Source organism: Poeciliopsis prolifica, unplaced genomic scaffold (assembly GCF_027474105.1).
Source record: "Poeciliopsis prolifica strain line A6 unplaced genomic scaffold, Auburn_PproV2 SCAFFOLD036, whole genome shotgun sequence".
Taxonomy (NCBI): domain Eukaryota; kingdom Metazoa; phylum Chordata; class Actinopteri; order Cyprinodontiformes; family Poeciliidae; genus Poeciliopsis; species Poeciliopsis prolifica.
In genome coordinates this window covers 1,636,233-1,663,787 of record NW_026562411.1, presented here as the reverse complement: position 1 = coordinate 1,663,787, position 27,555 = coordinate 1,636,233, and the positions used below count along the sequence as shown (strand labels likewise).

The 27,555-nt window shown below is 40.2% G+C and overlaps 1 protein-coding gene and 2 long non-coding RNA genes across 4 annotated transcripts; 1 reads left to right on the top strand and 2 right to left on the bottom strand.

Annotated features, from left to right (window-relative positions):
• Positions 1 to 1,650: 1,650 nt before the first annotated feature.
• Positions 1,651 to 2,643, bottom strand: LOC129374461 (uncharacterized). The gene is made up of 2 exons (XR_008607502.1): positions 2,529 to 2,643; positions 1,651 to 2,267 (listed from the first exon to the last, which is right to left on the bottom strand). It is a non-coding gene; the product is annotated as an uncharacterized LOC129374461 (long non-coding RNA).
• A 2,521-nt stretch (positions 2,644 to 5,164) lies between these two features.
• Positions 5,165 to 27,136, bottom strand: calcrla (calcitonin receptor-like a). 2 transcript variants are annotated; one of them, XM_055052877.1, is made up of 13 exons: positions 26,973 to 27,136; positions 15,825 to 15,930; positions 14,429 to 14,582; positions 13,850 to 13,960; positions 13,618 to 13,730; positions 13,291 to 13,382; positions 13,072 to 13,198; positions 12,668 to 12,821; positions 12,493 to 12,553; positions 12,357 to 12,423; positions 11,262 to 11,480; positions 10,447 to 10,488; positions 5,165 to 9,574 (listed from the first exon to the last, which is right to left on the bottom strand). In XM_055052877.1, the coding sequence occupies exons 2-13, from the start codon at positions 15,897 to 15,899 to the stop codon at positions 9,353 to 9,355; spliced, it is 1,437 nt and encodes a 478-aa protein (XP_054908852.1). In that variant the 5' UTR covers positions 15,900 to 15,930; positions 26,973 to 27,136; the 3' UTR covers positions 5,165 to 9,352. The 2 variants fall into 2 exon arrangements, with proteins under 2 accessions (XP_054908852.1, XP_054908853.1); XM_055052878.1 differs by lacking the exon at positions 26,973 to 27,136 and adding an exon at positions 16,808 to 17,195.
• LOC129374462 (uncharacterized) lies at positions 22,360 to 23,417 on the top strand. Its single transcript, XR_008607503.1, has 2 exons — positions 22,360 to 22,720; positions 23,072 to 23,417. It is a non-coding gene; the product is annotated as an uncharacterized LOC129374462 (long non-coding RNA).
• Positions 27,137 to 27,555: the final 419 nt, after the last annotated feature.

Sequence of the window (27,555 nt, the reverse complement as noted above, 5' to 3'; positions counted from 1 at the left end):
GAGGATTTCAGTAAACAACCTCTGACTGTTTACACAGACGTCTTATCTGAGGGATGAAACACAGAGAAGACAACTGCAGCTGCAACAAGCTGAGGACAATCTTCATGACTCACAGCGATAATAATCAGGAAATGGACAGAATAAAGTCTGAAGGACATGAAGATGCTCCTTTTCTGTCGGATGTTTCTTATTTCTGCAGCTTAGATTCTTTTCCTCATGACATTATTTACCATGCATCGTTTTCCTTCCACTTCACTTTAATTCTTCACTGGCATTTTGTTGGAAGCTCACAGTAAAATACCCAAAATACTGAATTTGTGGTTCAAACATGACAAAATATTACAAATTAAACTCTGTGAACATTTCTGCAAAGCAGTGTAATCACATTCTTAAATGGATTTGATGAATGGGAATTAATCTGAATGTGAGCCAAAAACACGCACATTTAAATACGCTTTGTTTTTGGGCTGTATTATTGGACCTCTGCTTTTTCACTCTCCCTGCTTTGACTAGGACATCTGCTTTTTCAATTAAATTTTCCTTTGAAAAATATAAAAGACTGCTAACCAACATTAGAAACTGGTTGCATTTCAGAATAGATTTTCATATTTGGCCCAAACAGCATCACCAGAAACACAAATATCAACTTTTTAAAATGTTTGGCTTCAGAGCTGCTAGCTGAAAAATTTCCTTTGAGTCAAAGTTAAGTTGTTGTTTTCAATATGGGAATAGCAATATGTGGAAAAGCCAAAACATGTTTTCTCTGCAATAGTTACAGATGTTTAGCTTTAAAATGATGCAAACAGTCAGATTACTTTGTTTCATTTTGCTCTTGGATCTGAGTTTTCTGCTTTTTGGTTCATTGTTTTGGCCTTTAATGGGACATTTTCGCCCATCAGTCATTTTCCCTGGAGCCGGACTCCAACAGCGGACAGGATGTTTATCTATTAGACCTCAGGATCTGTTTCCTGAGGATTCAACCTTCAGCAGGCTGCAAGTTTCTGTTTGCTTCCTGTTAAAATACACAATAGCAGTGATTTTACACTTTAATCTCCTGCTGATTTACTGGAAAGAGCTTAAACAGAGAATATGTGTAAAAATACAGATATTTGCACTTGATTGTAATTTAGTTAAAGGGAAGGAAATTACCAAACCGAAAGTTTCTACAGAATAAATTTGTCCCAAAAACATTTCTGAGCTTGAGAAGTTTAAAATTTTCCAGAAAAAAAGTGAAGTTTTGAGATTATTTTTAGGATAGTTTTCAGAAAAAATGTTGACATTTCTGAGCTCCAAAGGTCAAAATAATGGCTTGAAATTATTTTGGGATTAATCCCAGAAAGTTTCTGAAAAATATATGGAAAAGTCCAAATTGTTCAACTTTTGAAACCCAGAAATTTTCATGTTTTTTCTAGAAATTTTATGTTAAAAAACAATCTTTAAAAATTTTTTTTTACATTAATCTCAAAATTTCAAAATTTTATCTGCCAAATTTTAAACTTTTCAAAGTCAGAACTTGTTTTAGAAAATTTCTGAAATTAATCTCAACATTTCTGAATTTTTCAGTGCTTCTCCTTTCATTAAATCACAATAATCAGTGGCAAATATCTAGAGTTTTAAAAATATTCCTGTTTTAATGAAATTTTCTCAGCGTGAAATTATATATTTTTATGAAGTTATTAGATTTATCTCCAGTCGTTTTCTTAAACTTTTCCCCGGTGGTTTTCTCAAGGTCATTTTTAAATGCATGTCGTGCCAGAGAGAGAATTTAACTGGTCATCTGGAGAAAGACGTGCTGAAAATGTCCGCTCTGGGCTTCCGTACGGGAAAGGTTCTGCGTTCTGGTGGAATCTGTTGTCTGGTTGCAGTGAGGTCCAGTGGACCGGCTCCGGCTGAATGTTGGGACTCGTCCAGCGTCGCTGACAGATTTAGCACGGAGCTAAATCCCTGAACCTCTGGTGTCAAATCCAAGGGTAAAGGAAGTCCGGCTGTTGCAGCAGTGCTGTTTATGTTGCCATGGATCCGCAGGCTGCAGAGCATTTTAGCAGCACTGCTGCCTTAAACATGCAAACTATTGACGGCTGGCGCTGCGTCGCTCCGGGACAGACGGACAGCGACAGATCCTGTGTCTGTCCTCAACCCTGCAGGACAAGAGCATCAGGGATTCCCAGAAGAGCCGCAGGCCGCATTTAGAGCTGCGACGCATGAAGAGCTGCGACGCATGAAGAGCTGCAGCAGGGAGGCAGAAAGCTGCTGACCCAGGACTTTACCTGTCAGGAAACGACATGCAGAACGTTCAGATTTAGAAACTGACTCTCTGGATCGAAACAAAATCTGAAAGTGGTTCAGCTTTCAGAGAAAATACCTAAAAGCTGAACTCTGACCCTAACTGACCTCAGCAGGATGTTTCACATCAAGTTTTACTTTAAACGTGTTTCTTATTTTATAAGTGAAACAATATTTTAAACTTATTCAATAATTATTGACGTAAAGAAACACTCGATAAGATTTTGTTTTTGCTGTTTTCCCACCTGATAGTTTCGATGTTTGTCTCTTTTCTCCACATCCTGTCAGTTCAGACCGTTAGCTTCATGCTAACTGACGCCCCTCTGCAGAAGCTCTACTGCAAGAGAAACGTTAAGTCAAATAACCTGAACTGTTTGTATTTAATCATCAGTGACTCTGGAGGAAACATGCTGCAGGGGTCAAATGTCACGTCCACCACAGTAAATCCCTCCCAGTGTTTCCCAGGAATCTGAAGACTTGACACAGTCCAGCAGAGGAGGCAACAGATTCTCAGATATCTGCACCTGTCAGAGCAGAGCGGGGTAAAAACACAGGGCAGGGGGTATTAATACACGCATAGGGCAGTTACTGTTTTAGATATGGAAAGACCCAGGATAAGAAAATAATAATAATTAGGAGAATAAAAAAGAATAGTTATACTGCAGTCAAAATATGAGAATAGGCACAATAATATGTCAAATAAAGTGGCAATAATTCAAGAAAACATCATATTACCAAAACAAATGTGTAATAATGCAAGAATAAAACCTGTATAACAAAGTTGTATTAAAAGAATAAAGTCATAAAAGTATTAGAAAAAAGTCACCAGAAGATAAAGTCATAAAATTAACTGAATATATTTGTAATTTTTTAAATTCCTACACAAAAATAATAAATTAAAATGAGGAATGTTCGGATCTGGTGAAGTTATACTTTGGTGTAAGTTTTATAGTTTTAACACATCATCAAATTATGATCAGCAGCAGAAGTTTGAAACAAATATGAATATTTCAGAGAAAGACTGAAATGGTTCCGTCAGATTCAGAACTGGAAACTTTTCTCATAAAATTTACATAAACTTAACAGATACAGACAAAAACTTAATAGAAACTTGTTGATTTATTGTTCAGTAAGAAACAAATGGTTTCATATTTAAGGAGGCGACGTTTCTCTGTGACGGGAAAATAATCCCCAGAATAATCCCCAGAATAATCCCTCCTCTGACTGGAAACTGAAACACGATTTAGTTCCCAAATCCTCTTTATCTGGATGATGGAGGAAGAGGAGGAACAGCGAAGAGCGAAGGCGGGAGACAGCGGACCAGATTTAAACGGATTTTTTTTTTTTAAGGTCAATTTCCACAAAAAAAATCTAAAAATTTCCCCAAAAATTCCAAGAAAACTTCTGAGCTCAAGAAATTTGCAAGAAAAATTTCTGAAATGTTGAGTTGAATCTGAAGAATTCCTTAGATTTTTTTTAAAATTTGCAAGTAAAAAGACTGAAATTTTGAGATTTTCTTGTAAAAACTTGCAAATGTAGATATGAGCTCCAAAAATTGGAAAAAAGGAAGGAAATTTCTAAGTTTGAAAAGCTGAAAGTTTGTCTCAAAAAATAGATATTAAGAGTTTCAAAGAAAAAAAATAAAACAAATTCACTTTTGAAACTCAACTTTCAAAAGTGAATTAATCTCAAAATTTCAGATTTTTCTTGCCAATATTTAACTTTCCAAACTAAAAAAGTGAGTTTTTTGGCTTTACTCCGTTTTCCAGTCACACCGAGAAAAGAAACTGTAGCAGTCAGTATCACAGCGGCCCTCAGGAAGCCTCTGACTTGTGCTAAAATAAATGAACTCTTTGAATAACTGAACATTTAGTTACACAAAGAGTTCATGAAACATTTATTTGGGTCACATTACACAGCAAAGCGGGGTTATGTGGAGCAGTGCTGTGCTGTCAGTATCTGTATCATATTAATGATTCGTCCTTCAAAAATTGTTCAGTTATGTTACGAACTGCTTGATTTCAAGTGACTAAACCTGACAATCTGTTCTGCTGACTCATTTTTAACAACATTTCTTCAACTTTAACTTCAAAAATGTTCCCTGAAAAAACTTAAAAACTAAAATAAAAACAGGTCGTCTTAATGAAGCAACATAAACCTTCAAACTTCAGTACAGGGCAGAGCGGCACAAATTTGTGCTTCAATGTAGAAGGAAAATTCACATTGAAGAGATTCTGAGTTGGATTTACTTTGACTGAGCCATTTGTAAATATGTGAGAACAGGTTTGTTCTGTTAGCGTGATTTGGTGTTTTGCCATTAGCGTCTTCTGCCCACAGAAGGTTTTTATGGACTGAAGATCCTGTTTGTTCTGTTTCCATTTACAACAGCTCGACTCCACAAACTCGCAGCAACGAGGAACTGAATTACGCATCAGTGGAGCAGATGTTCCTCCTGTTTCTGCCACCAGCTGCTCGGTTTCTAAAGTCAGTCGAAACTGAGCAGCAATCGTTTGGAGAAAAATGGAGGTTCATTTTTCAAAGTTGTGTTTTTACCACATCATTCATTCATTTATGAACGTTAGTTTAGTTTGAGGCATAACCAAAACCAAAGATAAATGTTTAGCCTGCTAACATTTTTACTTTGGATATTTGAGTTATAAACCAAATACCACAAAAACAATTTAGTCTTATACTAAATAATCACTTCAACTAAATAATTAATCTGCTAATTATTTAGCATTAATTTTATAAATTAATGCTCAAGATGAAGATAAATTTTTCTTTCCAGTTTAAATAATCAACTTTTTTGCTGTTCATTTTTTATAGTGTAGCTTCACAGACAGAAACTACATTAGCATAACATGCTAATCTGCACAGCAGGTGAAATTGTTAATGAAACCGTTTTATTGGCTTTGCTTCCTCAGTGAGTCTTTGTGTCATCTGCACATATTTAGCATCATTTCTCTGCGTTGTCTGAGGAAACATAAATCACATCACACTCGTTTAACGTCTGCAGCCTCTTTAAAGCGTCTCGCGTCTAAAAGAAACTTCCTGACTGAGCCGCTGCTCGCGCTGCCAGAAGCTCTTTGTCTTTTCAGGAAATGCCAATAAAGAAACAACAAACTCAGGCTGTGCTGCACTAAACTGGTTTAGTTTGCAGATACACACAAGAGAGCAACATTGTCTAGTTCACCCACATATTAAAAAGAGAAACATTGACATGTAAATATAGATATATGTATATATATATATGCATGTTCTTCACATCCAAGGAATAAAAACCAAACATTCAAACAGCAGTGGAGTCAATCAGAGTTAGTTACAGTACGGACTGCAGACGTCGTCCTCAGTGGTTCACAGAAGAATCACTGAGACGTCAAACAAACGAAAACGATTCACATAAATACAGAGAAACTCGCAACATGTTGCCAAAACGCTTTGGCTTCACCGCAGTTCATGAGTTCACTGCAGAGACCGACACATTCCAACGCTAACAGGACCGTCAACGACGTTTATATCAAAATTCCATTAGCAGACACAAAAACAGCCAAGATGGAAAAATAAATAAATTTTACCTTTTAGTTTCTAGTTCACAATTAACAGGAGCTAACACCATTAGCTAGAGCTAACAACATTAACAGGAGCTAACACCATTAGCTAGAGCTAACAACATTAACAGGAGCTAACACCAATAGCTAGAGCTAACAACATTAACAGGAGCTAACACCATTAGCTAGAGCTAACAACATTAACAGGAGCTAACACCAATAGCTAGAGCTAACAACATTAATGCCTGCTAACACCGTTAGCAGGCGTTAACACGATTGGCAGGCATGAATGCCATTAGCTGGAGCTAACAACATTAGCTCTAGTTAAACATTTAAATGGATTTTGCACGTTTGCCTGTTTAAAGGCATCAAAGTCACTTCCTGATTACTTTTGGTGCCTAGTTAAAGTCATTACATCAGATGTTTTCATCATTTTGCAAAAATTAAAAACAAACCAAATTTTTGGCCAGCATTTGATTTGTGGTTGGGGGGCCACACAGAGTCAGTAGAAGGGGCCACATACGGCCCACGCGCCACACTTTGGACATTCTTGAATTAGACCAAAAATTACTTGGTAAGATTTTGTGTTTTTGTAAGAAAGGGAAAAAAACATGCAAGACAGATCCTAAACAGTTTTTATTCCATGAAGCAAGAATAAAAAAGTAAGTGCACCCTTCATCCCTCCATGCAGAAACTGATCAGCACCAAAACAACAGGTCGGGTTGAATGAGGAGGTACTTTCTTTTCTTTTGTCACAAACAAAACATTTGTAGTATTTCTGTTGCTGGGTTTCAGACACGCGACCCGCAGAATTCAGATGGAGGTCCGGAAGAGATTTTATCTGGTTCCGATCAAATGGATCACAGCGAGTCGCTAAAGCCCTAAACGGGCTGGAGCAGACGAGGCGTCTCGGAGAAACACGATCCGTATTTGGTTCTGTTAACCCAAATCATTGCTGGAGTTGCATGTCAATGTGGAGACGTTGCAAATCGGTGCAGGTCAACGATTCGCCCCGATCTGCAGAAACCTCCATGCTGGTTTTTAAACCCAACTCCCTTGTTGTGACCAATTACCTTTGAAGCACGAACATAATCCTCTCCATTAGGACGGTTGGAACAACTGCACAGGACTCAGACTTTAGACATCTTGATGCTGACCAACAGAAATAACTGGGCTGCGTTCACTTCCTGCCCTCCATCTGGTGCCGCCGGCGCCTCGTCATCTGAAACCCAGCGGTGACCTCACAGCCCGGTCAAAGACAGGAAGTGGAGACATTCGATGAACAAACAACCGGCGGCGGCTCTGTTGAAAGGTGAGAGCTTCGCGCTCTCGGGCAGGCACAATGGAGAGGCCACGGCCATGTTGATAGGTCCAAGGGGCGGGCGGAGACGGGCGTCGCCCTCTGGCTCCGCGCTTTTGAATTTACAGAAATACGGCCTAGACAAATCATGCAGGCATTCTCTGGCATGTTCACTCGGAAAACTGGCTGGATGTACAAAATTATTTACAGCAGCTGAAACGTTCCAGCGTTACGGATCCGATGGATCCAGTGGAAAGCGCGCCGTCGACGGAGGAGAAGTGCAATCTTCATCATCTTCAACTGAAAACGTCTGATCTACACTCAAAAAACAAGCTAAAGGAGATTAAATAAATCAAAAATATACTTTAAAATAATGGTTATTCTCAGAAGGAACAAATATGAAAAAATAATCTTTGTGCATGTTTAATATTTCTTCTCTTTGGTGTGATTAAATCTGTAATTTTATCAAATTTTTCCATGCTGTGTCTTCAAAGAAATACTAAAAACTATATATTTCTGCAGTAATAATGAACCCATACTGGCCTTAAAATGACATTTTTAACAAAAGAAGCTGTTCAGACACGTTCAGTTCGCCGTACAGGAAACATTTACCGAGTTTTCTCCTGATTCTGGGGCCAAAACCAAATATTTACTGCAAAAAAGCAACAAAACGTTTGCTGCTCTAAATGATGCTGGAGCTTTTATCGTTTTGGTGTTTTTGTTCACAAAAGTTCAAAGTTGTATGGCGCAAAATTTGATCAGAATAAAATGAAAAAAAAAAAATTATTGAAAAAAAAAAAAGATTTGAAACTGAAAAATAATAAATTTTTAACTGAAATTCTTACAATAAACAAAATTAAATAAAAAATTAAAAAAAAAGATTTAGTACTGAAAACTAATTTTTAATAAAAATCTTTTTGAAATTGAACATTTAATTTTAATTTGAAAAAATTAGAATTCCAAATGTCACATCAACGAAAAGTGTCTCGGCACCATTTTAGCTCCATATCAGACCAACTCTATTTGCTCTCAAATCTTTTTTTGCCGTTAAAAAAAAATAGTTTTCAGTTTTAGATCTTCTTTCCAGTTTCAAAACTATTTTTTCAGCTTCAATTTTTTATTTCCATTAAAACTTTAAGCCTCACACTTTAGCTCCATAGAAGCATCTGCATTATTTTAGTTCCATATTTTTTAACTTTTTTGTACCCTCTCAAATCTTTTTCCAATATTTTTTTCCTATTAAAAACTTTAAAAATATATATTTTTTAAATTTTTTGGCTCCAATTGAACTCCATAAAAGTTGTGCACAATTCCAAATGGCCCTGAATTAATTAGCTTATATACCAACACATCCTGAACCTGCGTTGAAAACCCACTAGCTGACGAGAACGAAGGGGAGACAGGATTTTGCAGAAGGTCGAATCGACGTTGAGCTGATATTAAATCAAGGGGTGTTCTTAGTTTCTCCCTCAGTCTGTACATTTCTCTCAACATCGAGGACATTTTTGCACTTCTGAGATAAAATCTTTGAAAGAGGAGAATGTTTCCATAATTTCACTTTTCCAGCCGACAATCTGAAGCTTCGACCCGAAACGGCGTCGGTGTTCGCTCAGTCCGAGAAAAGGGAATGTGACGTTTCCTCCCGGCCGTCGAGGCAGAATCCGTAATCAATACTGCGTCGGATCAATGGAAGCGAACGACAGCGGATCAGGAAGTAACGGAGAGCATGTCTGAAAAAAACTCAAACTGATTCATTTTCTAGAAGAATCATGAAAATATCAACAATTTGAGAAAAAAATCTCAAACTTTGAGATGAACCTGGAAATTTTCTGAACTTGTAAAATCAAAATTTTTCAACTTTTTTTTTCTTTGCAAATTTCAAACGTTTTGAGGGAATTTTCTTATTTTTTCCAAAAAGTCTCAAAATGTATTTTTCTTTCTTTTCCAGACGCGTGTTCCTTTTCTCCATCTGCAGCGGTTCTGACAGAAACACGACGGCGGCGGCGCTTCGTTGGACTGGAATCCACGTTTCTCCAGAAACGGACGGTTGGATTTGGCAGTTTGTGTTTTTACAGTGAAACCGACCGGCTTCAGTCACGCAGTGAACCAGCAGTCGCTAAGACAACGTGACGGCGTCCAATCGGAGGCGCGGCGCCGCGCTCACCTCGCCCGGGCGAGCGAGCGTTCCCGCGGCCGGTTCGCCGCTCGGCAGCGCCGGGCGTCAGGCGAAGGTGCTGTCCGCCTTCAGGACGGCGACGTCGGCGTCCTGGAAGCTCTTCCCGTTCATGTGCTCCGTGTGGCCGTCGATGGAGTAGCAGCCCTGCACCTCGATGATGGAGGACGCCGTGTAGGAGGCCGAGCGCAGCGCGTCCGAGTGGTTCCCGATGCTGCTGCCGAACTGGATGTGGTGCTGGTTCCAGTGCCGCCTCAGAACCGCCTGGACCTGAAAACGGGTCAGACGTTTTAGAGGCAGAGATCGCAGCGACGCATGAAACGTTTTCATCAATGCTTTGACTAGGACAACAAAGAAGCTGTTTTTAATTCAGCCTGGCGAGGAATTAGACATTTGCTTTATTCTTCAGAAAACAGAAGGAAAATTATGAAAATCTTAAGAAATGCAAATCTTTCATTGTTTAATGATTGGATATTGATTCAGTCCAGAGATTCTGTTGAAACGGCCGATCAGAGGAAAAGCAAACGTAAACAAATGAAGCATTTATTTAAAATATTACGTCGTTCTCACGTTACAGGAATGTGTAGCTGGCAGCCATCTTGGTAGAAAACTCTCCGTTTATGTGTCAGTTTTAAAGTTGTTGACTCAAAATACGAATTAAACCAACAACTTTTCTGATTATCTCCATGGAAAATGGCGGCTCTGCTAGCGTTAGCCGCAGCTAGTGGTCTGTAACAAAAAAAGAAAATCCTCCAACCACTAAAATCTGATGCTGCTCCATTTTTGCTCATATCAAAGCTAGCAGCTAATCTGGGTCAGCTAATCGCTAACAGGGGTCAAGCTAGCAGCTACGTAACAAAGCTAGGTGCTAGTTGCTCATGAAGCAGGAAGTTGCCTTCTTCGAAGGTTTTCGTGTGGTGGCCTTCAGCTGTTCTTGGTGCAGCGCCCCCACAGGTAAGGAAGGGAACATATCTTTCACATATTCGCTGAAAATGAAACAAATGTTGCAGATTTGGTTCGCAGATCGAACCAAATCTCCCACACCATCGGGTTTTTGGCTCTGAGCTCTGATTTGGGCTAATATGCTAAAGCAGTCATTAGCTGAAGCTAAAGCTGAAGCTAAAGGCAGCGTCAGCGCTTACCTCTCCGTTGAAGAAGCAGAAGATGGTTGCCACCAGCAGACCCTGCAATGAGAAAAACTCTCAGTAAGGGAACGTCAGGATTGAGACAGATGCATTCTGGGAGGGAGGGATTCGCTGTTTTCCTGCTGGGAGAAGCGATCAGATAACGGCTCGTCAACATCCAACAGATAATTGACTCCTTCCTTCCTGCTGTTCCTCCCCGGGACACAACGTAAACAAACCTCTTAAAGGGGAAGACGCTTCATTTTCCTCTGAATTACCTTCATAAGGTCAGAATATTAGGAGCAACACAATAGCAGAAAAAAAACTTTTGACTCATTTCAACATCCTGCTGCTGAGCAGAATCTGTTGGCAAATGCTCATATTAAGTCTGATTCTAGACTTAAGTTTTGGATGAAAATCTTCTCACATTATTAATAATTGTTTTATTTTTGAATCATTACGAGTTTTTTCTGATAACATGATTTTTTCTCACAACTTTTTCATATTTTGACTTTTTCTTGTATTATTGAGACTATTTTCAATGTAAATTTTTGCTGTTTTCTCGTTATATTTCAATATTTATTCTCGTATGATTTCTCTCATTTTTATTCTGACTTTTCTCATATTTATTCTCATGACTTTTTGCTGTAATATTGACTTTTTTATTGTTCTAATTAATTTTCTTGCTCAGTTTTGTCCTAATTCTCCTTTGCAGGAATAGACAGGAACAACAATAATTCTCCTATTTTGGAGAGATGACTCTTTTGTTTGAGTTTCATTTGGCCATAAATCAGAGTCCCCCGGTCCGACCCGTCGGGTTTGTGCCGTCTCACCTGGTAGTGCATCAGGATGTGCATGATGTAGTCGTATATTTCGGAGGAGACGCGTCCTTCGGGTTTGTAGGGCAGCAGGACGAACTCGATCCCCAGCAGAGGAACCAGGATGAGCGTGGCTCGGACCGCCTTCATGTACAGGCTGGACTCGGCCTGGTGCGTCACCTTCAGCTTGGTGATCAGAACCCGGACGATGTTCAGCAGGAAGAACAGGTTGACCTGGAGAACCGACCCAGACGCAGGAACAGCAGAAACACGCTGTGAGCAAAACGCAGCTTTCTGCTTCAGGCCGACCTGAACGAGTTCAGTTTCATAAAGTTCACTGTTTCTTTAAAAACTGCTCCATAAAACCTGCTTTTATTGTCTGGATTTGTCTCCAAACCGCATGCAATTAAAAAACATTTTAAAATATTGTGATTTATTTCTTTTACCTGCACAACAATAAATACAGTAATACAACTGTACATGTTTGAAAGGCATCAGTAGAGCCTCCTGCACAACCAACAAGAATACAGTAAAATAAAAGTAAAATTTTACTTTTATTATCGTTTTCCTTTTTTATTATCAGCTTAATCCCAGAAGAGAAACAAAACTTTTCTGTTTTTGGCCAAATATGATGAATGGATTTGACCCAGTTTGTTTTTGTTTGGAGTGAAAACTTGTTTCATGTTTTACTCATTAGGAGATTTAAGAAAAGGAAAACTAAAGTGTTGTACTTAAATCTTCTGTTTAAGAAAATGTCAATCTCTTCCAAAAATATTACAAAAACTGTCAAAAAGAGGGTCAAATGTGGGCCTCACAAAACGACCCCAGGGGCCAGAAATGGCCCCCGCGCCGCACTTTAGACTCCCCGGTTCAGATGGGAATCCCAGATGGAAACGGCAACAACACAGTTCAGATGCTTTTCTCAGAAAAATGAAAAACAAAAGTTCTGAAGGGAAAGAAAAACTGGATCAGGTCCAGCAGCCTGGGGGGAGAGAAATCCATTTCACAAGACAAACACAATCAGCCCCCCGAAACACAGCACAGGCCAGAACCAGAACCAGAACCATTGCGCAACAGAAACCCGGAGCGGATCGGCCGACTTCATCTTACCAGCAGAGCTGCGCATATGGGGCCGTGGATGATGTAGAGCAGCGACGTTTTGGAGCTGATCCAGCAGCTGCAGCAGCAAACAGAGGAGGATCAGGAGACAAGGCCCAACAGAAAACACCCGCAGCGTTTTACTCACTTATCGTTGTAGTAGTAACTCCGAGCGACGGCGTGGATGGACGCAGGAATCAGAGGAAAGCCTGAAAAATGAAACGACGCTTCAGTTGCTGCTTTTCTGCAACCAACGTTTCTTCACTTCAGCAACTTGTTGGTTTTTCACAGTCAGAGGATTTGAGACGCTTTCAGCCACTTACCCCAGCCAAGCAGGTAATACCACATGAGGTGCTGCTTCTCGGCGAACACGGCCACCACGATGAGCGTGTGAAGGTAAATCCCTTCACACAGCATCCAGAAGTAATTACAGCCAAACAGGTAAAGGTGGATAAACTGGGACACTTTGCAGCTCATCTGCAGAAACACAAAGCAAATAACGTCAAAGTGGCTGCAGAACACAGACCAGCAGTTAGCATATTAAACGACATTAGCATGGCTAGCAGAGCTAGCATAGGTACCATGCTTAGAGCTGTTAGCAGTTAGCTTACAGCTCTAAGCAGGATTAATCTGGGAGATTTTGACTGCAGTCTGTGTCGTTCCTTTCAGCCGTTTGCAGCAGTTGAAACCGAAACACCAGATGGATTTGAAGAAACAATGAACTTACTGGATTTCTTTGCACCAGCTCCCGGTTGTTAGCCACTGCAGTTAGCCAAATGATAGTGATGACAGAGTTCAGAACAAAAGAGAAGAAAAGGTTCTTGTGAAGCGTAATCCTCTGGCAACTCAGACTTCTGCAAGAAAAGCCAGAAGTTTTCATCCACTCAGATGAGAACCGATGAATAAAACCTAAACTGGTTTTAGCAGATTGATGTTAGGAACTTACTTGAAATGGAAGAAAATGGCCAGTGAGATGAAGAGAGAGACCAGGGAGAGTCCATGTCCAATGAGCGTCAGGTAGAAATGATTCATTGCAGTCTGGAAAGAAGCAGAAGAGAAATTTGGTCAAAAACTCCCCATGAGGGGCAACTTCATAAATTCAAACACTTCCTTCGTCCCACCAACCAGCCAAGGTGCAATTTGGAGGTGTGCGCACACACTGAGGCTCATATTTACTGATTGTTTTTCAACTTGGTGAAATCTCTTTGTTTTAGCAACAATAATGTTGCTCTGTCTGAATTTGTGACGTTTTCAGCATCGTTTTGTCTCGTACCACGATTCCTTCGTTGGTGTGTTCGTTGCAGCGCGTGTAGTTAGTCCACGTCCGGTTGCTCTCAGGGTGAACAAACCACTGACCGCTGTCGGTGCAAATCTTTGTCACCATTTCTGAAAGATAAAAACATTTTAAAAACTTGTTTTGTCCGTTAACAGAGAAGGATTCCTTCCCACTGTCACCACGATACAGGAAACTGACGGAAATGTTCAGTGTTTGTTGTTTTGCTCACCAGAAGGATCGAAATCCTGGAAGTAGTCGGGGCAGTGCTGCTCCGACGTGACTCCGGCTTGAGTGTCGTCCCAGCACAGCCATCCATCCCAGGTCCGGTTACACATGGGCTCTAAAAACACACAGAAGCTTTAAAGTACAATCCACCAACCACACAGAAAATGATCACCTTTTGCAGCCAAAATGTTAGCAGTAGATACGTTAAGGGGGACCTATTGCACTTTCTCTGACAGGTGAGGATTCATCTATGGCCTACACAAAACATTACAGTTTTTGCACAAAATTAAAATTTTAATCTGGTCATTTCTGACTAATTTGAGCTTTTTTTAGGACCTCTTCTCACTTCATATGTAAATAAGCCGCCGCTGGCCACGCCCCCTCCAACTCAATATTTACAGTGATACAACCGTACATGTTTGAAAGGCATCAGTAGAGCCTCCTGCACAACCAACAAGAATACAGCAAGTGTTTTGTGGATGACCGTCAACAACTAACATTTTTTTCTGGTCTTTTCCAGCAGCCATTATACAGTTGTAAAAAACACATACAGTTGCGAAGTAATGGGAAATCTGAAGGCTACCATGTCGGCCGTTTGTGTTGTCCTTCATAATCTTCTGGTAGCACTCGAACTGCGCCGTGACAATCTTGTTCCTGGTGATCCCAAAGTCGTGGTAGACATTGTTGGGATGCTGCTGCTGGCTTTTATTCACTTCCATGCTGGCCCTCACCAGGAACTGAAAACACAAGGTAACAAGCAAAACAAGTAATCCACACAGTGTCAAAACTGGAGAGTCTGGATCATTTGAGCGGATAAACTCTGTTAGCCACTAGCTACTGATGACTGAGTGCACCTGGGAGCCGCTCTCTGGTCTGTAACACAAACCAATTTTTCAGCACTCAGTGGGTTAAATAACATTTACTTGGAATGTCAAAGTTCAAAAACCCAGTGAAGATCCAACATGGAGAACTGCTGCACAATAGCCTGCATGCTAAAGTTAGCTTGATAGTTACAACAGTATATAAGCACATAGCTAAATGGAGTCAGTCTATATTAGCTAGTTTTCTGAGCATGTTTGAAGTTGTTAGTGTTATTCTATGTTAGTTAGCATGCTAGCATATAAGCTGCTGTTAGCTTAATCGGTAGAATTACCCTTTTAACTATTTTTTGCTTGTACACTGCTGTTGACAAACTGAATGGAGTTATTCTGTTTGTCAACATGCTAGTGATAGCCCACATGCTAGCTAGCGTCCACAAACCAGTGTTAGCTTGATAGATACAATAGCATTTTAACCATTTTGTATACGAAAGCTAAGTTTAACATACATAATTTAGTTGATTTGTGTTAGTTATTTTTGTTTGCATCATACATATGCTAGTTAGTGCTAGTGTATGTTAGCATGGTGCCCCATTCGACCATGATAACAAACTGACATTAGCTTAATTTGGAGAATTGGTCTGTTAGCTAATTTTTGGTTATATACTGATGTTTGCATACCGAATAGTTGTTCTATGTTAGTCAACATGCCAGTGATAAAGTAATATGCTACCATAGCATTTAGCTAATTTTGATATGAATGATGACGTTAACGTAAGCCAAATGAATACAGTTATGTTAGCATGGCAGATATTATCATGTTAGTTGTTTCAGTCTGTTAACTAACATGATGCCCCACAAGCTAATGTTAGCTTCATAGCTAGAATTAGACTTTTAGCCAATTTTTACTTGTTCACTGTTTTTGCCAAATTAATAGAGTACGTTGCTGTACGTCAGCATGCTAGCAATAGCCCTCATGCTAACCTTATGGCAACTTTGGTAAATATGCCACATATGATCCAATTTTTCTGGTCAAACTAGAAAAAACTGAGCCGTCTGAGTTGATTGTTGTCATGGCAAGAATAATCCCCAACAAAACGGAACTGGTTTTGGAGTGGATAAGGCAGGAAAACTTCTAGATCATGTTTTGTGTTGTCTTACTGTTGTTAGGTTGCACAGAAGAATGAGTGCGACCGTCCAGCACCATCTGAAGCCGTCGAATTTCCTCTCCGCCATGTCAGGTAACGATGATTCAACAGCTTCGGGTCTGAAACAGGAAACAGCAAACAATTGAAATCCGCTCACAAAAGCTGCTTCACTGATCTACTGAGACTAAACTGCAGTTTATGTAACTTTAGCCCCGAGAAATTCAAATGTCAAAAAAATAAGCAACATAAATCAATATTTACATGATCACAAACAAACAAAACATGTCCTAATTGAAAGAACAGGCACATTCCTACAGTGTAATCTGAGGAAACTGCTGGATAATGACTGCAGGCATCGTGTGGCTCACGCAAAATAAGAAGCTCCTGCAGCAAATTGGGTCGAGAAATCAAAGGGACACCAGGGAGGAAGAAACAACAACGGGCGCTTCCTGAAAACAGCTCGTATGTTTGGCTGCTTTAAAAAGCCACACATCATCAGCATCCAGTCGCCGAGCCTGAAACGAGGCGGGCGCTGTAAATCAAGCATGTTCACGGGCTTCTACAGGCAGCGCTCTGGAGGGATGGCTGGACCAACTGGAGCCCCAAGGCTGAAACACAGCAGAGCCAGAATCCAAACAGAAACATGAACTTTACAGGCTCATCTGCGTAAATTCAACTAAATACGACCAAAAGCAGGAAAAAGCATCAAGGTAACGTGAAGCTAACGCATAGATTCAGTTGCTACTGAGAGACAAACTACCAGGGACTCATAGTAAATATTCAGACATAAGCTAACAGTTAATTATAGTCAAGCTATAATAATCTTGTCCACTCAGGGACAAGAGTAACTAATCAGAGACAAGCTAACAGATGTTCAGAGTCAAGGGAATCAATTTCCTCCCTCAATCTGAAAAACAAAAAGTTTAACAGCAATGAAAGCAAATCAAATGATAAACATTTGAACAGTTTTAGATCACAGATTATCATCTCTCTCACTCTGCAGACAAAAACCAAAATGGTGGAAAATCTGCATCCTGAGTCTTCAGTCAAAGACGAAAGAGAAATCCTCCAACTGCTGAAATCTGACTCCAGGTTTGTTTGCATTTTGTGAAGTAGGAAGTTTCACTCGGTCTTCTTTGGAGATTTTTGTGTCATTTGCTCCAGTGGTACAGCGCCCCCACAGGCTGGGAGGTGAAGGAGAAAGAAAATCACAGGGTCTAAAAATATCATAAATGTTCCATCAAACTGAGCCTACCAAACTATATGCATGAAACTGAAACTGAATAAAATCTGCAATTAATACAAACTTTTTCTCCAACAATATGGCATAAACATATAAACCTCCTGAAGAGCAGATGACTGCAGATCCTGTTGGGTGCTAGCAGCTGCTAGCTGATAGCAGCTGCTAGCTTCACACGCTGCCCTGATGAACATCTGCTGCTGGGTTTATGAGCGAGGCCTTGTTCACTCCATATCATGTTCAGAGTATAGAGCCTGGACCTGATGGTCGCCAGCTGGTTTTCATTTTCAACGATGCTGCTCTTCTATCTGCTGCTGCATCTCCACATAACAACAGTTTCTACTAAAACCAACAACACAAGCCAGCAAGAGATTCCTGAGCCATTAATCTTGGCAGCAAGCAACCTTCAATTTGCATTGTTTGGTTAACAAATCAAAATTCTCTGGCTGCAGCAGGGCGAGCGTGGAAGAATAAACGCAAAGGCAAGCGGGGGTTATTAGTCCAACAAGGCAGCGCAGATGGATCTGACCTCCAGGTCGCGGCGCGGCGTTGCAAGAGCCTTTCTGAAGCAGGGAGGCTGCAAAGCAGAGCTGTGACCTGCAAATTGGAAACAGCCACTAGAAGGTCAGCTGCTCCGTGGAAATACACAACGAAAACGTTCACAAACACAGCGACGCTCTGCCAAGTTCCCCAGCTGCTTCTTGGCCCATCAACGTCAACATAAGGCAACGCAAACGCTGCGGGTCGGTTCTGCGGGTCGGTTCTGCAGACTGGTCTGTGGATCGGTTCTGCAGACTGGTTCTGCCGTCGATTAATTTCATAAAATCATTATTTTCTCACACAGCTCAGTTTCATTTCCTGTTGGTCAAACCAATCAGGATGAAGCCAGAGTCTCACAGACTTTCTTCACACCTTCACTAGAAAGTCTTTCATTTAGTTAAAATATGCATTTTCTTTTTTTCAACTCCTCTGAAATAAGCTTTGAACATGTTGTTAAAGAGTAAAGCTAAGCAAAGCAACGCTAAGCTAAAAGCTACTAAGAAACTGATTACAACTCCTAGTAAAACTAGCGGCTAATTAAAGTGGCTAGCTACTTGCTAATTAGAAGCTACAAGTTACAAGCATAGCCATTAGCTGCTACTCATAGTGAAGCTAGCAGCTAATCAGAGTCCAGCTAGTGACTAATAACAGCTGGAAAGAGACAAGCTAAATGCTGCACTGCTAAGCTAGGTGCTTGTTGCTCATGAAGCAGGAAGTTGCTCTCAGTGTCTTAAGAGCTTTTTGTGTTGTTTCCTTCACTGGTTCTTGGTCCAGCGCCCCCACAGGCCAGGAGGGGAACAACAGCTGAAAATAGAACAAATGTTGCAATTTTGGTCAGTTGAGTCGAGTCTCCTGGACAGGGAGGTGTGTAAACCCTCTTAAATTAATTTAAGTAGTCGTATGTAAATCACAGGTCTTAAATATTGTCGTTTCAGGACATTAATCTGGAATATCTGGTGTTTTTTGTGGGATTTTTCTATCAGGCAAAAGTTTGTGTCATGTACAAACGTCTTTGTTGGGTTCTGTAACTTGAGGCGGTTGAAGCTACTGTGCAGTAGCTGCTAACATGCTAATTAGCCACATAAATTAGCAGCTACTTCTACATTTCAATTAGTTAGACCCACAGTTTTCTTAAATTTCATTGAGCGTTGCATTAACAATGTCTTAAATTGTCGTAAGTTTGACCTGCTGAAACCTCTGGTGAGTTCAGGGAACAATGTTTGTTGTGTTTGTTACAGAGGGCAAAAAGTTCAATAGTGGAATAAAACATCCCGGTTTTATTCCACTATGTCATACTTTTTATTCCCTCGCCGCAGCTGAAAAATGAAAGTCTGACCTCCACTGAAGAACAACAGCTCCAGCACTGATCGGCGAGAGCCGCGTGGGCTGTGGGTGGCCCGTTTCATCTGGAGAGGTTCATCTGGGTGGTTAGCCGTGTACACGGGAGATGACATCACCCATTACAGCTGCTCGCATGCACAGCATCGTCCAAGGTCTGAACATCTGCCATCTTCTCACCTGCTGCCAGATCCTCATCCTTACCGCAGTATTATGAGCTAGCAGCTGCAGAGCTAGCAGCTGCAGAGCTAGCAGCTGCAGAGCTAGCAGCTATCAACCAATCAGTCAAGCTAAAAGCTAATCAATGAAGCTAATAGAAAGACTAGCAGGTAATGTGAGTGATGCTAATAGCCACTCAGAGATTTGCTCATTTTTATGACTTTATCCTCATTATTTCAACTTCATTCCAGTAACATAATTTGTTTAATCGCATTATTTCGACTTTACTCTTGTAATTTTTAAAAATCTTCAACCTTGCCACCAATTCTCTGTCTAACAGATAAAGTGGAATTTACAATGTTTGTTTAACCAACGGAGGCAGTCAGTTTTTACAGTGCAGCCATCACTCAGCTGGTAAACTACTAACAGCTGACTACAGGCTCTACTGGAGCAGACAGCCTGACTAACTGACCAGTTTCAAGAGAGAGTAGATTCTGCATTTATCAGGCATTTAGTCTGAATTTTTGCCTCAGTTTAGGCATCAAAATCTAAATAAAATCAGCAACAGAAGGAAAAACATTGAAATCGCTTGTAGCTAAAATGTTTCATTTGCTAAACTGAGCTTCAGACGCTGCAGCGACTCCTTTCCACCAAAGTGGAAAAGTGTTTCTGTAGCCTGGAGGAAGGAAGACGTTCCTGAGCTTCCTGCTCTTCTTCTGTAAACACAGATCCACTGGAACCGGTTCTGATCGTGTCGGTCCTCTGAGAGCTCATTTCCCACAAGATCACATTCCTTCAATTTACTGTTATAAACTGCAGAGCAGCATCGCAGAGGACGGAGCCAGTTGAGGGCATGGGAGACGACCGACAGGCCAGCGACCGCGGCTGGGAAACAGAAACTGGAAAAATACGGTCATTCTGCGGGAAAACCAGAAGAACCCGGTTCTTATCGGACCAGCGGAGGCCGGCGACTGGTTCCAGCCTTACAGCCAGAAACAGAAAGAGATCCCAGAACCTGTACAGCGACTCGAGGCCCGGAGAGGATCCGTTTACCGACCCGTTTACCGACCCGACCCGTTTACCGACCCGTTAACTGACCCGACCCGTTAACTGACCCGACTCGTTTACCAGCACAACATTTCTATTGCTCTCAACCTTTCGGCAGAAATTTGCTACTTTTTCTTTTCTTCGTCAATAACCCCCAACACGTCTGAGGTATTTATCATGTTTGCTGTACTAACAGAAAATCATCGAGTTTTCAGTTTCTTTTCCAGTAATCAGAAAAGGATTTTGGTTACTTTCATTAAAACGTTGGTTACATTTAGCCGAGTTTAATAAAAAAATTAATAAAAGTTGATTTTGGAGCAGCAAAGTTGGTTTCAGTGAAACTTTCTCCAGATTTTTCCCCTGATTCTAAATTTAAATTCTCCTTCTGCAGCTACTGGACAAATGTGCATCATCTCTGAATTGTGGCTGGGCGGCCGCACAAATCAGCCCGAGGGCCACAAATGGCCCCTGTGCCGCACTTTGGACAACGCAGCTCCTGATGCTCACTTGGTCCCTGAAGCCGCACAGACAGACAGACGGCTGGAGGAAGAATCAGGAATCAGAGAGCGATATGAATATTGGAAGCTCCTGTCACTGTGAATTTGGTCCGGTGGCCACGTTCCGGGTCAGAACCGCCTCGATCCGCTTTCACTCCAAGCTTAGATTAAAGGCTGATGAGCAGGAAGGAAACACGGTGATCCTGCAGAACTTCATGTTCTGCAATGTGAATTTATCGTTTTCCAGCACCAAACTTTATAATTTCAGGTTTTATGACAAGATGTCTGCAGTTTAAATGTTCGTTCTGATTAAAAACTTGAAATTTTTTAATTTGTTTAAACTTGGAGCAAAAATAAAGGATTTTGCCTAAAAATTAGCTGCACTAACTGAAAAGCACTAATCATAAACGTTAACTACGCTAATGCTAAAGTGCCACACCAGCACATGGAGTGGAAGCTAATGCTATTGTGCTAACTTCACTACCAATTATTTCTTCCATTGTTGGGCAACACTAGCTAAAAAGTTAGCAGCGCTAAACTAAAAAATCATAAACATCGGTTCCCCAACCACTAAACGCCACACAACAACAAGCTACTTAGCATAACGCTACACACCAACAACCTACTTAGCTTAAGCTAATGCTAAAGTGGAACTGCTACATAAACAGACTTCATCTACTTCAAAATAAGACCATGGATATAAACTCGTAACTAGTTCAAGAATTTTCCCAAACATGTATTTAAGGAAAGCTAACTGTACGCTAACTGTGCGCTAATTGTGCGCTAACTGTGCTAAACGTTTCCAAAGTTAGCATAAGCACTATATAAAACGTTTGCGGTGCTAATATGCTAACATCCCGTAGCTGTTAGCATGTTAGCACAGTAGCCGCTCCTCTTTCCGGGCTCAGAGACGCTGGTGAAGGTTTGCCTTTCCTCCTTCTGTCTGTCAGTTGAAACGACAGAGAAAGTCCAGTCGGCTTGTTGAAGCTTCCTGCTGTCTCCTCTCGGCTACTGGCAGTCCCAGTGAAAATACAAAACCACAAGACAACTGGTGGAGGTCAAAGGTGCTCAGAGTTATGACTAGCAGAGGAATATTGTTTCCAGCTGGATGGGTAAATTAGGCTGAACTCTCTGGATTAAAGCAAACAAGATTTCCTGACTCATCCGTCCTGCAGGCTGATTTCAAGTGGACCTCAGAGATTCTGAGCTGCTCCCGGCGTTTCACACAAATACTCTACAGATGAGGGAAAAGATGATCAATTAGCAAGATAACTATTTAGTTATCAAGCTAAACATTTAGTCCCAAACTAAATACTTAGTTAGCAAGCTAAAAGAGCTATAAAACTAGCAAGTAAAATATTTAGCTTTCACATATTTAGCTAAATATTTAGCTACACATATTTAGCTAAATATTTAGCTACAAATATTTAGCTAAAAGCTAGCTAAATATTTAGCTAGCTCTGATCTAGATAATTTTTTCATTTGTAAACAAAACATTTAGCTTCAATCTAAAGGTTTAGTCTGGAGTTAAAGTTTGATTTAAATATCAGATTTAAATCTGGAGCTCAGATATAATCCAGATTATTAAACTGCGATTTGAGGTATTGACTGGAGAACAGGATGGTGGTCCTGAGGTCACAACAGGGTCTTCCCAGAAAGATGACCCTCTGCTCTGCGCAAAGGAAAACATGGCACAAATACTCAGTTAAAAATATCCAAGATAAAAATAAAACCGATTCTGCAGTTGCAGAGCAGATTCAGCAGTTCGAACCGGTGGAGAAAATCCAGATCAGCTCTGAAATATTCCAACATGGCTCCATTTTCACTCCTTCAAAACTCTTTGAGCAGCTGAACCCGGTCAGCGCCGGTCGCCCCGATTCCCTCCGAATAATGAGGCGCCGAAAATAACTGGACAAACCGGCCGACAGGAAGCCCGATATCCGACTGAGAGCCTGAGACACTGCAAAAACTCAATCGTAGAAATTACACCGGCTAATCAAAGCTTTGATGTCGGAGGTCAGAGGGGAGGATCTGTTTCACCGGGTTCAGGGATCTGTCAAAGAAATCCACCAGCATGGAGCAAAAATGGTAAAATTCTCAAACTCTTCAACATTTTCATGAATTTGTTTTTATTGTCAGAAGAATTTTGATTCGTTGTTACGACATTTTTACAGTCCACAAAGCTAAAGCTACAGCTTGGACTGTTGATTTTATCTTAGCCGCTAACAGGGAAGCTAATTTGTCATTTAGCGCTTTAGCTAATTACAAAAACATTACTTCCAGTGGTCGGCACGTTTAACCGATTTTCACTGAAATGTGGAATAAAGTCTAAAACATTCCAGCTCTTAGTCTGTGCAGCGTTTCTCCATGAATAATTTATTCATTCATTCCTTATTAATATTCTGAAGTAGGAATATTTTCTCTCATCTTCTCAAACAGAAAAAGCTTCAGATCTGCTGAGCAGAAACCAGACGAGGTTTAATCTCCAGGCCATCGATTAAATCAACAGGTGAAGATTCGTTTACTGTCAGATCACTGATAAATTATTGATCCCAACAAAGAGAAAGAAATACGAAAAAACGGGAACGACAAGAGAAACTCGCAAAGGAAACTAAATTTTGTTTATATTTTAAGTGGAATCGTTTAATTTCACTATCAGGCCTGAAATCTGGGAGTAGTGATGAACTTTGACCTGAACCTTCAGAACCACATAGAGACGGTTACAAAGTCGGCCTTTTATCACCTGAAGAACATTTCCAGAATTAAAGGAAGATCTGCTTCAGTATGATGGGATTCTTTTTGTCAAAATAATGAACCTCCAACATTCAAAAATTAATTGTTTTGAAAATGTTAGTTTTTTTTCTTTTTTAAAATTTGTTGATTTCTTTCATGTACAGCAGTCGATTTTACTCTCAGATCTGTAACAGATTGGATAATGACTGAGGAAGAATTTGGAAACTTTAGCAAAGTTTTCTCTGCTTAAATGATGTTATTATTATTTAAAAATGAGAATTAAAATCACAGAATTTTTGTCATTTACTGAAAAAAACAAAAATAAAGCTTAAATGTAAAGCCTAAGGTGTGCTACACTGCAAAAACACAAAATTGTAGAGTATTTTTGGTCTAGATTATAGTGCAAATCTCTTAATACATTTGAAATAAGACAATACAAACTTACAAGAAACTTCATCAAGAAGTTGTTTTAAACTATTTAAAATAAAAAGTTTTAATTTCACTGGCAGATTATTTCACTTGTAACATGGAAAAACAAAAACTTTTCCCATCAATATTAAGGAATTACTGACTTAAATCAAGCTGTTTTTACAGTGTCTTAAAGGCAAACACTGTAAAATTTTCTGGATTCATACAGGACTGAATTATTTTAATTCTTCTGTAGATCTGGAATATAATAAATGGAAATTCAGGAGTTTTTCAGAACTCTGGAGCTTAAAAAATAATTAAACCTGGAAAGCTAGCAGCTAGCGTTGCTCCGACTGAGCCTCGATCAAAACTTTCCCACCGGAATCAAATGTTAACGCATGTTTTAAAAGTAATTTGAACATTTTATGAAAAACTGATTATCTGCAGCCATTTTGCAGCTTCATGAGCTTCATAATAATAATAATAATAATAATAATTTCACAGCAGGTCAAGCTAGCTGGCCGTTAGCGAACAACGTCAGACTGAAAACGCTGCAACATAAACATTCAGGCTTCCTGTTAAAAGACGGTAAAAACACTCAGACTGAAGATAAAAACTAAATTATCTTCAAAGTTTTCTGAACCCACAACCAGGACGGCGTCCACCACATCAGAACCAGAACCAGAACCGGGTTGGCGGGAACCAGCCTTCATTCTTTATTATGCATGAGAGGAATAAAACATTTCAAAAGGTTTCACATCCATGAAACTGAATCCAGAGCTGACCACAAGCAGACGACACCATGAGGTCAGAACAGCATGCAGCACAAACACAATATGGAAAATATTTCAGCTTTAAACAAAACCAGAAACTAAAGGCACATTTAGAACTTTGTTTTTCTTTTTAGAAAAATATATAATTTAAAATTGTTACTTCACTCTTTAGCTAAAGAGTTGATTACACTTTCCCATTTACTTTTATTACTTTTATTCACCTTTAAGTGATTATTGTTATTATTATTACTTTAGCATAAATGCTAACGCTAACTTTCTGATTTCAGTCGGTCATTTAGATTCTTTGCAGATGTGTTTTCCTCAGATCAGCTGCTGCAGGCGCCTCAATCTTTGTTCTTACAAACCTTTCTATTCTGCACCTCCTACCTGTCATAGCTAGCATAGCCATGCTAGATAAGATAGCTATGCTAGCTAAGATAGCTTGATAAATTGACTGGCAGCCAATCAGAAATATGAGAATAGAAAGTAACATTCCTATAAATTATTTTAATAATTTTATAATAATTATTGACAATAAATAATAAATATAATACAAAAAATGTAATTATAAATGTCCAATAATTTTTTTCTATTTTTATTCCTGCATTTTTTGGGTAGATTTGGTAAAAGTGTAAATATAATTGATGTACGTTTAAATTGCAGTTATTTGATTTTATTAAACAATGAAGCATCCGTGTTCATGAGGGACAGCAAATAACTTTCACAAAGACCTAAAATGACTTTTAGAATAAAACATTACTATGTGGTTTATGTTTTCCTGCTGTAAAGCACTTTCAACTGCTGAAAATGTGCTGCACAAATCAGCTTCATTTATTGACTGAAAAACCAAAGATTCCCCCTAAAAGTATTTATGAAACATATTTTAATATTCAGACACCAAATATGATCAATAAAAACGTCTTAGCTCAACCGCAGAGGCTAACAGTTTCCTTTATCTCAGCTTCCAGCCAATCGGTGCCAAGGAAAGGAAATGGAGCTTCTTGATTGGCTGCTTTCAAAACAAGTTTTCTTTGCTGCAACCCGTCGGGTTTTCTGCGAATCGTTTGTAGAATCCTGAACTGTTGTTGCTGATTTTTAGCGTGTCGTTTTCCACCTTTCTGAGAATCTGATGTTTCATAAAATAAAAGATCAAAGGATCAAATAAACTGTGTTTCAAAACAAACATGGATCTAACAAATTCAAAACACGTTTTTTACAGTGTAAACAAGGAAGTGCTGTTGAATTTCTGTGGTTGCTATGGTTAGTTGTTTTTTCTGCTCCGTCAGATTCAGTGTGTTTGTTTTTATCACAACCTAAACTGTCCTCAGATTATTTAACCAAAATGAGTAAAATGATCAAATAAACCAAAAGAACTGATGATAAAACGACTCAGCAGCTTGATTATTATTATTATTATTAATAATCAACAGTTTTCACGTCCCGCTGGTTTATTTGCACCAGTTTTATTGAAATCCACTTTTCAAAACAGCAGCGGCGGATTAATCCGGATTATTTCATGAAAGTGAAGCTTCACTGCGAGAACAAACAGTTTCATCACCTGCATCACATCAAAGATGGCAGATATTTAGGAAACATGGCCGCCGCCGTCAGGCCCTCATGGACCAGCTGCTGTGTCAACACTGGATGTAAAACCTCAGCCACGCTCTGGGGTTAAAGGTCACGCACTATAAAAATCCAAGAAGCTCCAGATTATCGCCATGAGAAACTAATAATCTGGATTATTTAGTGTCATATTTTTATATGTCCATTTAGAAACAACTTCAACAGATTTAAATATTTCCTTCTAAACTAATTTATTTAGTTTCCAGACTAAATATTTTTCATGACCAACATTCTCAGCCTGGAGTTAAATATTTAGCTTTTGACTCAATAATTCAGGTCAATTTTTGCTAAATTTCTGCTTGGATTTTAAAATTCAGCTCAAAAATATTTATAAATTAAAACATTTAACTCCAGACTAAACGTTCAGCTTTTTAAGCACCATTTTAGTTCGGATCATTTCTGTTGGGTTTTCACTCCTCATCTTTGACCTGAATCCGGACCAGAACCGGACCGCAGGTCCAGTTCAACCAGAACCTCCACCACAGCATCATCATCATCTTCATCATCATCTGCTGCTCTTCATCACCCGCCAGCAGGTTCGGTTCTGGCCGGTTATGTAACTAACCGGACCGAGCGGGAGGTTCTGGACGGGTTCGGTGGTTCCGCTGACTCAGCACCAGCAGACAATCAATGGAAGGTTTTAGAAAATCCGCGGATCTCCCCCTGACTCCAGAACCAGAACCAGGACGGATCCACGTCCGTCCCGAACCTTTTCCTGTTCGCATCAGCAGAACTGGAGGTCCAAACGGGCTGGTACCGCCGCCAGCTGGGGATCAAACCCCAACACGCTCCAGCTTCCTTACCGGACACGGAGATCCAGCCGCGGGTTCGGATCCGATCACGCTCCTCCAGTCCGGTCCGGTTCGGTTCGGCTCGGCTCGGGTCTGCGGTGGCTCTGCGCGCAGCTCCGGCGGCTTGAGCTTGACGTTGGAAGTCAGCCCACTGCTTCCTGTTACATCACCGTGGAGTGGAGTGGAGAGCCCACAGCTGAGTGGACCCCCCCTCCCTCCTCCCACGCTGCGCAGCGCGGAGGGGGCGGGGCGGTTCTGACCCGCAATAACTGCGGTTCCTCTAATAAACTGCGCAAATCTGTTCCCATTAAATCATAAACTGGGTCAAAACCAAACAATAAGTCATAAAGTGGAAATGCAGTGGAAATGCGCAACGTGGAAAAACGTGGAAATGCGCAAATTGAAATGACGCAAATAAATGATCGAAAGGTGACAATTTAAAAAAAAAACTCAGGTTGTTTATCAGAAGGGGAGGAGTTTCCCCGCCATTTAAAAATGGATGCCTTTCTTTCTGTCACGTGATCAACACCCGGATGTTACTCCAGGCGGAAACCACGAACAAGTGGACCGGAAGTACTCTTCTTCTTCGTGGTTA